At 38.8% G+C, this 11,402-nt stretch overlaps 1 protein-coding gene across 2 annotated transcripts in view; it reads right to left on the bottom strand.

The window, feature by feature from the left end:
- Positions 1-544: 544 nt before the first annotated feature.
- LOC106877549 (uncharacterized) overlaps positions 545-11,402 on the bottom strand; it is a 36,496-nt gene continuing 25,638 nt past the window's right edge. For both annotated transcript variants that reach the window (XM_014926476.3, XM_014926477.3), the window contains exons 2-4: positions 7,374-7,484; positions 3,058-3,430; positions 545-1,140 (exon numbers count right to left, since the gene is read on the bottom strand). In XM_014926476.3, coding sequence (XP_014781962.1) covers positions 687-1,140; positions 3,058-3,430; positions 7,374-7,484 — 938 coding nt within the window. In that variant the 3' untranslated portion in view covers positions 545-686. The remainder of the gene's footprint in view (positions 1,141-3,057; positions 3,431-7,373; positions 7,485-11,402) is intronic.

Raw genomic sequence — 11,402 nt, 5'->3', positions numbered from 1 at the left:
CTAGATACAGTGAAGATTAACGTTGCTTCCGTCAACTTTGCAATAAGCCCAACATCCCACTTCACACACCCACAAAAGAATTTGCCTCACCAGGTTCAAATAGAAAGCACAACACAAACAAGGCTTCATCTACCACCACAATTATACAAACATTCACACACACACACACACACACACACACACACACACACACACACACACTTTAATGCAGAAACGAGAGAAGAAATACACAATACGTGTATGAGAGTTTATTCCTATGAAGCAGATAATTCACATTGTTGGTATTCAGAGTTTCTTGTGCTGTGTGAAACGAATAGCAACAAAGTGAGATATCATTATATATGTATATGTATATATATATTTATATATATGGGAGAGAAAGAAAGAGACAGGGAGAAGAATATAGGCAAGATAATTTGTCAATAAATGGTTAGAAGGATGACATCAACAAGAATATTAACAACAATATTTACATACCTTAAACTCACCCATAACAAAAATAAACTTGTGTACATGTGTGTGCATGTATATATGTATGTATGTATGTGTGTGTGTGTGTGTGTATGTGTATATATATATATATATATATATATATATATATATATATATATATATAGGAAGCTAATTGAGTAAGTACCACAAATTTGTCAAAATTGTTTGTCTTTTTCCGGCTGCTTCAGAGATTATCAATTCATGTCATGAGTTGTCGGCAGGGCATATATCGGTGCTTTTATGATAATGGGTTGGTGCGAGTGTAGCCATGTGACTGTGAAAAACTTACAGAGAAGCATCAGAGCCGACAGGACAAGCAGAACACAGGTCAAGATGGAATTCCTTGGATGGAGAGACAAGTCAAAGTGCTGCACCATTATTCCTGTGAAGGCTACGATCAGCACAACGTACGGTGTGAATGTATAGCGGACATATTTGTCAAGAATTATGCAATCAAGCATGAACCACAGAAGCATGAGGAGAGCCGCAATTCCAAGTGAAATTGTGCCGGCCATATTTTTATTGATGCCACCACTGTTAGAGAGTACAATGGCAAAGTTGAGCAGTGTAGCAAAAGTACTCCAAGTTGCATAGAAAGACAATCCATTCTGGACCAGGATACGCATCAACCAGACATCAGTGCCAAGACTGGAAAAATAGAGAAGGAAAAAAAAAAAAGAGAGAAAAAGAAAAGATTAAAACAATTGGAAAAAAAGAAAACTGATTAATAATAATTAAAAAAAAAAGATTTTTAAATGCAGTTTCTTTCATTTTCACACAAGACACCATTTGTGAAAAGGATTTAGTTGACCAAAATTGAAAGACTCCAACAGATTAGAATTTTGCTGAGAGGGATTTGGTTGCTATATCTAGCAGATTTTGGAATCCTGGCCACCTTTGTTGGCTTCAATGTAGGCAAGTGAGGACTCCTGTGAATATAGAGTTTGAAGAATGTGGAATCCTTCTGGTAATTCAACCAAACTCACAGAACTACTTTTAACATTTTATTCGTTTCAGTCATTGAACTGCAGCCATGCTGGAGCACTACCTTCAAGGGTTTAACTGAACTTTTTTGCCTAGAGTTTGGTATTCTATCAGTCTGTTTTGCTGAGCTGCTGGATCATGGAGGTGTAAACAAACCAACACTGGATTGTCAAGTGATGTAGAAACAAAGACAGCCATACACATACACATAGATAGGCTTCCACACAATTTCCATCTACCAAATCCATTCATAAAGAGGCATTAACCAACCTGAGGATAGGAGGAGACACTGGGCCAAGATGCCATGCTGTGCAATTGAACCTCAAACCAAATGGTTGTGAAACAAACCTCTTAACCTCACGGCCAATGTCTGTATTGCCTCTGATGAAATCCAGGACATTTCTTACAGGACGTAATAATAAATCTCAATTTACAAAGACAAAGGAAAAACAAAAAGGACTCCCCCCCCCTCCTCTACATAACCCACACATACCAGAGGTCAAATGCTAGCAAGGTGGTCTTTACAATGGTTATTTGACCTGTTAAAGATAGCAGCTAAATCTCCCCCAAAAGTACAAATCACTCTCAGACAGGGAAAATACGACAAGGTGGTCACAACTGGAATGCCTTTGGTTCTTTGGTCATAAGATATGTTGTTGCATTGCTTATGATGATGATGGACAAAGATTTATGTAGGCGAGAGGAAATGAAAATGCAAACAAACAAAAAAAACATGAAAAAGGAAAAATATTTATGTTGCCTTATTTTAAGCTAAATATAAATCAGTACCACACCTCTTTCTCAGAAGCAGTAGCAGTAGTAGTAGTAGTAGTAGTAGTAGTAGTAGTAGTAGTAGTAGTAAGGAAATGGACTGTATCTGTCTATCATCTATCTATGAAAACACCTGATCAAACAACCACATTTTGCCAAAATCTACACAACCACATAAACACAGAAAAATGAATGAAAAAATAGTTTTCTTCTTTTGTTTTGTTTTATTTTCTTCTTAAAAGTCTGAAGACTTTTGCATTACTGAATATAACAAACAAAATGGAATATACTTCATAAAATCATTTTCCAGTCTATTAACCTCATTCCTAGAAATAAAACATTATCTATGCTCGAGCTACTATTTCTAAACTAAAAAATGTCCTTATCCTCTGGGCCAGTAAATACCAAACTCAATTTTGCTAGGGAACCATCAAGCAGATTGGCAAGTCTCTTCTAAAATGGGAATAGGTACAGAGCCCCTCTACAGCAAGAAACCCGTTCTGTTCAGGTCCAGTCTTTCATACTCTAACCCTCGTCTCCAAGCATAAAGTTACCCCCACCACCTCAAGATCTGTAGTCTTAGTGGCACTTTGGGTGCCATTAGTGTTGCAAGCCTCCAGTGTATTGGCCACTGGCTTCCGAATTCCTTTATCCTTCCTTCCCTCTTGTCAGTTTTGAAGGATTAGGATTGCCAGTTTGGATGTTGACAGGTTGAAGATAAAACAGGGAGACTGTTTGGGCCGAGTTTGGCCAGTTTCAACGCTAAAGGATTAAACAAATAGAATCTGTAACATAAAAAGATATACTCACTCTTCTTTGTAAAGTAAGTTGAGGAACTTGTAAAGGTTTTTAAAGGAACAATAAAGGGAGAGATAGAGGGAGATGACTGAAGCGGCAAGCATGGCAAGGGCCACTTGTAACATCTCATGAATCCAAACAAAAGTCCAGGCAATTGTGAATATGTTGTTGACAGCGAAAGCAATGTAGAAGGTTGTTGATAAGATTGGTGGGAAGACATAAAGGTAGTGGTTAGAACGACTTCGACAGATCAAAGACATTCCGTAGAGCAGCCATACCACTTGCCACAGGTAAATTATGGACCAAATGAAGAAAGTCTGAGAGGCAGGCGTAATGCTGGAGGAGTATTTTCTTGAGACATCTGCAATTGTTTGGTTAAAAAGTCCTGAAACATAAAAATAATAATAATAATAATAACAGCATCAGTGGCTGAAAAAGACAGAAATAAAAACGAAAACAGTAAACAATATTACTTAACAGCACAAGGAATCTTTGGAAAATTCTCAAGATTTGAACAGAACAAACCATCTTAGTTGACAGGAAGTGAACAGCTGTAGAGCAATGGCACCTCCAGAAACCAGCTGAGTATACCAGAGGTTATAGTTTCCAATTTTGGTACAAGACCAGCAATTTTGAAAGGACGGGGGTTAGTCAATTACATCGACCCCAGAGTTTTACTCGTCCTTATTTTGTCAATCCTGAAAGGATGAAAGGCAAAGTTGACCTTGGTGGAATTTGAACTCAAAATGTAAAGGACCAGAAGAAATGCTGTCAAGCATTTTGTCCCACGCACCGATTCTGCCAGCTCGCTGCCTTCCTTTAATAATCCTTTCTATAGGCAAGAAAGCCTTAAATTTTTTGGGGAGGGGGAGTCAATTGCACTGACCCCAGGGCTCAACTGATATGTGTTTTATCAAAACCATTCTGCCAGTCCAATGCATTCCTTTACTAATAATAATGGTTTCAGATTTTGGTACAAGACTTGCAAATTTGGCAGGAAGTGGTGGTGGTGGGGACTAGTCCATGACATTGATACCAGTGCTCAACTGGTACTTATTTTACTGACTCTGAAAGAATGAAAGGCAAAGTCAACCTCAACGGAATTTGAACTCAGAATGTAAAAACGATGAAATGCCACATTTTGCCCAGCATGTTAATGGTTCTGCTAGCTTGCTACCTTCTTTTAATGATAATTCCTTTTATTTGCCAGAGGGGTATCAACTAAGGAGACATTACAAACACAGTTTACAATTTGTGTGGTAGGATTTAAAGGAAGGAAAAAGGGAGATGAAATAAAAAGGATACATTGTGCACAAAATAAACTCTTTTTTAAAAATACAGCTGTTAGTTTTCTTAACAAAAAGTTAATTTATAAATACTTGATAGGATCTTTGTGCAGACAGCAGCAGGAGCAAGTAGGAACTGCTTTTCTTAAGGCATCAAAACCAGGAAATGAGAGAATTAGCAGAGGACTTAAGAGAAATGACAAGGGAATCAAGAAGGAAATGGTTCTCAGTTGCTAAAGAAGAGAGAAAGACGGTGGGGATGTTATGACAGTTGAAAGAGCCAATTGGGTGAGATACTTGGCCACAACGGCTATACTTCACTGCTGAGGAAAAGCCAAATTTAGTAAGATTTGAAATCCAAATTGATGAAGCTCTGAACTAAAGAACATTAAAAAAATTCCGTCCAAAACCATCATCTTCATATTCCCACATATTTTGTTTTTTTTATGATAAAATGAACCCCCCCCCCCCTCCGTGCCTCATGTCAAAATATTTTCTTTTGTTAATGTTTCATTCATGTCCTGGAAAATGAATTCATGTGTTCAAATTCCACTACAGTTATAACACTGTACCAAACACTAATTGACAACCAACCGTTCATTATAGTTGGTTAGTCAGTATAAAGTGGAGACCCAAACAACCACAAAAGGACTATTTAACCCTTTACTATTCGAACCAGCCATATCTGGCCCAAACATTCTGTGTTTTGTTCAAACTGACCACACCTGGCTTCTCACCCAACATTATTATTCCAAAAGTAAACAATCACATCATTGAAATCTCACAGCTATGAGATAAAACCATGACTAATTCAAAACAATATGAATAAATAAGGATTGTGTGTTTCACAGAGTAATCTGAGTGTTAAAGGGTGAGATGTTGAGCCAACTTGAAAGAATCTCCATCGTGTTGCAACATCAGAACCAATTTTCACCTTAATTTAATAAAACTTGCAGAAAGGACAACGACCAGGGTCAAGCCTGGTCAAGCATTCCATGACCAGACAATATGTTCAGGAAAACTACATTGTTCAATGAGTTCTTCATATTTTAAGATGGTAAAATATGGTTTGAAAGTGAATTGTGCTGCTATATCTAGCAGGCAGAGTAACCATGTAGAACAATTTGGAAGGAATTTGTTGAGTTGGCTGCAAAATTGGCACCGAAACCATATTTTGAGCCGAGTAATTCATATCTATCCATCCATCCATTCATTTCTTCCACCCACTTTTCCTGAGAGAATCATTGGAGGTAAGGCGGGGGGGGGGGGGTCCTCAGACACCACCTCCATAGGCTCTTACCAGAAGCAATCATTATGCTTATTGGCTGGATTCCCAGCTTGACCAACTGAGTCTTGCTCTAGCCCTTGGTCTCCTGCCAGTTGGCTCAGCTTGAAGAATCCATTTTTTCCTGCAGTAAAAATTTTTTTTAATGTATTTTACTAGTGTCACGATCTTCCAACTCCAGAGCCACTGGGGACCAAAGCTTCATCATTCACCTCTCCAGGGTCACTAAAGTAATTACCAGTTACACAATAAGGACAATTCCAAAGACATTAATTTTTTTCTCTCTCTCTCTGCCCCACCTCATCTTCAAAAGGAATTTCACATGTTAAAAAACCCCAATTCCAGTCAGTCACCTTCTATTTGTATGTTTACATTTGTTGCAAATATATTTGGATGTGAAGAAGAGAACTTGTGTTGATTTAAGGACAAAAATAAGAAAATTCTTCCAGAAATTTCCATTAAAAATAGAACGGAGGAGAGGGAGTTCATCAAACACAATTATAAAAGCATTAGAGAGAGAGAAGGGGGGAGACAGAGAAAGGGGAGTGAGAAGAGGGTGTGATAAAGTTGGGTCAGAGAAGGGATGTTTGAGGTCCATTTCCCTACCAGTTAGTCACACACACACACAGACATACAGAAAGAGAAAAATTATAAGAGATGTGTGTATTCGATGATAATGATACACACACACACACAACCTCCAACCCATTTATATATAAATAGTTTTTGCATTTCTTAAAAATTCAATCTGAAAACAAAACAAAAATATATAAAAAAAAAAAGCTTCCACCACAGAACACAGCCCCCCCCCCCCTGTTTGCTGAAATTGCAGAGAGGGGGTAGGGTGGGGTTCAGGAGAATAGATAAAACATCAAAGTGATGATTTAGAGTCGAGGGGGGGGTCTCCTCCCACCCCAATCTTTCTCTCTCAGTATTTATAATCTTGGTGGGAGGAGGGGGGGAACGGAACTGTTGAATTCTCTCTCAATGTCCAAATATCAGAGCATTGTCTTCTGTAGGGCAGAGAACATTAGCAGACTCAGGTTGGTTCCAGTCATGAAAACTAAATCAGGTTAGTGTCATCATAATTCAATAATACCCCCACCCACCCACCCACGGATGAAACTCAATTAATTAATTAATAACATATTTAGTGAAAAGGTCATCCTCTTCGGTGTGGTTGCTGCCACTGCAATTACTTCAATTATAATTCTTTCTAATTTTGGCACAAGGCCAGTGATTTTGAGGGGAGGGGAAAGTCCACTACAGCAACTCCCAGTACTCAACCGGTTTTCTCATCCTTGAAAGGACGAAGCCCAAACCTCGGCAGGAATTGAACTGAGAATGGAAAGTGCTGGAAGAAAGGCCGCAGACCATATTGTATATTTGGATATTTATTAGGGGCCAGGTTCTACATAAAATGCACCCAGTACACTCTGTAAAGTAGTTGGCATAAGGAAGGGCATGCCAAAAGAGACAATGGAACCTGGTATGGCACTTGGTCTTGTCAGCTTCTGTCACACTGTCCAACCCATGCCAGCCATGGAAAATGGACATTAAATGATAACAGCACACAGATGAGCAAGTTTTTTTTCTACAGCCAAATGCTCTTTCTGTGGCCAGCCCTCACCTGTTCCCAAGCAAGCCAAAATCAAAAACTGCCTCATCAATCCTGAGCTGAGTGGTTGGGAAAGAGTTTTAGAAGAATCTCATTTCCATAGAGAGGAGGTTGGAGCAATCAAAATGTTTTTACTTACCGCAATGAATCTTTGGATTCCCAGCTAATGTTGCGATGATTACTGAGAGAATGAACATCAATGTCGCAAACACAATGGCAAAAAGACGAAAGTAGTTTTGCTTCATCTTGCCTGGAAAAATACAAGAATAAAATTATAAATATTATGGTTTACTAATAGCAAACATTCATCTAATAAGGCTACCAATGGTCTCATGCAAAGAGATTCTTTACAGTTGTTTAAGCATCCGTCTCCAAAATGGAGACGAGTACCAACAGTCCCGTGTAGTATGCTTGAACAATTGGTAAAGAGTCTCTTTACAGGAAACCATTGGTAGCTTTGTTAATCCACAAACAAAGAATATTTATCCACCAATGCGATGTTGAGTGCTCATTCTCACTGTTCGATATTAGAGTACACACACACACACACAAAGTACTCTGAAAAAGCATTCAGTACACTGAAGTAATTGTCATTAGGAAAAGTATCTGGCTGTACAAAAAATACAGCAAGTCCCCAGCCATCCTATGCTAGTATGGAATAAACTTGCAGATACACACACAAATAGCCAGCAATAGTCCACAGCCAAAGAGAAACAGGCTGATTCTCACAAATAAATATGATATATATATATATATATATATATATATATATATATCATTTAACGTCCATTTTCCGATAAATACACACCCACACACCAAGAGACAGAAGGGGTAGAAGAGGGAGAGGGAGAGTAAGAGAGGGAAAGGGAGAGTAAGAGAGAGAGAGAGAGAGAGAGAGAGATACACAACATTTTGTAATTCCAACCTACTAAGTGTGTGTGTGTGGGGGGGTTACATAATTTTTCCTAAGAAATCTTTGTATAAAATTAACTCCCCCAAACAATAGCTGTTGTAATTTACAATTATTTGTCTGGCGTTGATTAAAAACTAGGTTAATCATGTTAATTACATTGAGTAACATTAGGCATAATTCCATTTATGAAGTTAAGACAAAATCGTGGCAGCGAGGTTAAGGTGTTGGATTTTAGAGAACATGGTCAAAAGTTCCATCTTTGGTGTTGCTCCGCTGAGAGAAGTAAAACAAATCACGTCCCCTGCCTTCCTAACCTGGCTAAAAGCCAACTGAGAAACTGGTCCCACAGGAGGAACCTGCTTGTGGTCAATAGAAACAGACCCACTAGAAATAGGTGCAATCCCATGGTCAGTCATGACCGAAGGGGGTCTCAGTAGAGAGAGAGAGAGAGATAGAGAGAAACAGAGAGAGTGCTATATCTCACGAGTTCATTTTGCGTCTGTTTTCTATGCTGGTATGGGTTGGTTGGCTTGATAGGATATGGCAAGCCATAGGGCTGCATGAAGCACCAGTGTCAGTTTAGGGGTGGGTGTATGCACACGGGAGAGAGAGAGAGAGAGAGAGAGAGAGAGAGAGAGAGAGAGAGAGAGATAGAGAGAATGTGTTTAAAAACCTCGTATTTGTGTGTAACATTTATGAAATTGTGAAATGAGAGCATGTAAACAAAGAAGGTGAAGCATCTGTCGGCTGAATTGGATGAAAGAGAAATGGCTGACATTCAGCTAAAATCGGTGGCAGAAGATTATTAGAAGGATTTGGGGGAGAAAGGGAGAGTCTTTTGGGTTAACATTTTGTTACCTATTGACCACAGACAGTAAACAGCTGCCTTTAAAACTAACACACACAGACACACAGACAGACATAAACACCACACAGGGATACACTAATAACCATAACAGACTTACACCCACATACATTCTCATACACACACACACACACACACACAGACACATCTAGCACCATAGTAACATACATACACACGAAAGCTAAGGAGGAAGGATGTGATGAGGGTGGGGATTCAATGCAGATACTCGACCTGCCAAAAATAGCAGCCAAGTCTTCCTTGAATTACATTCCACAGTAGTTTCAAAAAAAGGGTGACATTGGATTATGCAGTCCTAGATATACTGTGTCTGAATAAAAGACAGGAAGGTCACAGTTGGAGTGTCTTACCATAGGTTTCCTTGATCAGGTTTGGCCTGGAAGTAGACAACGGATGCACCACCAACATGCATGCGTATATAAGTGGAGACATACATTATGTAGAGAAGGTCTGTTGAAAAAAGGTCCGACATGGAGTTTAGTGGAGACTGCTTTGACAGATACACACATGCAGACATAAAGCATAAACACACACACACAACATACAAAATGTGAAATGACACACACACACACACACACTGTAAGCAGGCACAGCCTAAACCCAATTACAATTTGGCACACACACACACACACACACACACACACAGTATCATACACACAATTTCACACACACTAACACAAATTACAGTGACCCCCTCCTCCCCTAAAGGAAGGACAGTCATTACCTAGGTGGGGAGGGGTGAGGAGGGATGTTGTCAGCGGGGAGGGTGTGGGGGGTATTCTACTCAACTGCACCCTCCCCGCCAAATGCATCCCCCAAACCCCTCCCCTCCACAACTAAGCAAGTCAGACGCTGACTGCAAATATAAACAAAATCTATTAAATGATGGAGGATGGTGAAAAGCAGGGGCAACTTGTGTGTGTGTGTGTGTGTGAATATAAGTGGGTCAGCTGAAACGAAGAAGAAGAAGAGGACAAGGGTGAAGTGGGAGGGGGTGGTTTGGGATACTGCAAGATAATGAGGAGAGAAAGTAAGCAGAGATGTAATATATGGGATGGAGAAAGACAGCGAGGAACGTGGGGGTGGGCGGGTTTTGAGAGTATGGGTTTATTACACACACACACATATATATCAGTTACAAGAGAGAGAGAGAGAGAGAGAGAGAGAGTGGGGCAGAGTAAAATAAAAGAAAAACTGCTAAAAATAGAATTAAATTAGGCAGATATTTGGTGGTGAGTGGCATGGATGAGGAGGGGGGAAGAAGAAATAATAAATCTTGTTTTTATATCATCGTTATTGGGGACGGTGGAGAGGGGGGATGTCTTATTGAACAATGATAGGGATGTCGATGATGATGATGATGATGATGATGATGTTGACCGACATACATAGACTTGGAAAATAAATGCCCCAGGGTAGAAGATGTTAATTGGACCAGGGTATCAAGCTGAAAGGATTTTGAGTTCAAAACTAGTTGAGGAATTCCCAGTGCAACATTTGGGCAGTGAATTCAAAATGCCTATCATCACTGTCGTTATTTAACCCTAGGTTAAACCCAGCCAAGCAAAAGCCTTCCAGTCATGACAACCCTGTTTGAATGCATGCTTCTTTCTTTAAATCCTTTTGTTACCATATTTATGGTTGAAATACTCTGCCATTCTTTCAACTAATTTTGAAAATAACGAAGAATTTAGTAAAATAATTATCATTTTAAGATAATTAGGCAGAATCATTAACATGTCAGACAAAATGCTGTGGCATTTCTTCCTGTTTTACGTTCAAGAATTCAAGTCCCGAATTTGCGTTTCATCCTTCTCTTTTAGAGTCAAAGTTAGCACCAGTTGAACACTGAGACTGACGTATTCCACTAGGGGGGGGGGAGTTTGGTGTCTCTTGCTTAAGCTGAGGATTCTGATAGAATGCACCGTTTAAATCAACTACATCCCTCTGATAAATAATTTAAAAAATAGAAAATTGGCAGAGCTTAAAAGAAATCAATATTTAAACAAAAAAAGTTAATTCAAAAAGATTTATAGCAAAAATCGAAAATCCAGGAATAATTTATAATGAGATAAAAACAATGAAAATCAAAATTAAAGTATTTTCTTAATCCTCTCATGCTTTCTTCCAATAATAAATCTCTCTCATATATATATATATATATATATATATATATACACACACACATACACATCAACCCATCCTTGTAGCACCTCATCTAGCAAAAAGTGTTATATATGCAGGGCATTTAATCCTGATGTCCACCTATCAACTTTGCTGGCTTATTTTTAATTAATGCAAATGAACTGGATTAAATGTTGAACAGGAGATAAAGTTATTAGTAATCTGCTCTTCCCAAACGGATTTAAATC

This window comes from Octopus bimaculoides, chromosome 20 (genome assembly GCF_046866305.1).
Source record: "Octopus bimaculoides isolate indiv1 chromosome 20, ASM4686630v1, whole genome shotgun sequence".
In the NCBI taxonomy this organism is placed as follows: Eukaryota; Metazoa; Mollusca; class Cephalopoda; order Octopoda; family Octopodidae; genus Octopus; species Octopus bimaculoides.
Note: the sequence above shows the minus strand (reverse complement) of the source record. Positions and strands in the feature narration are given on the sequence as shown.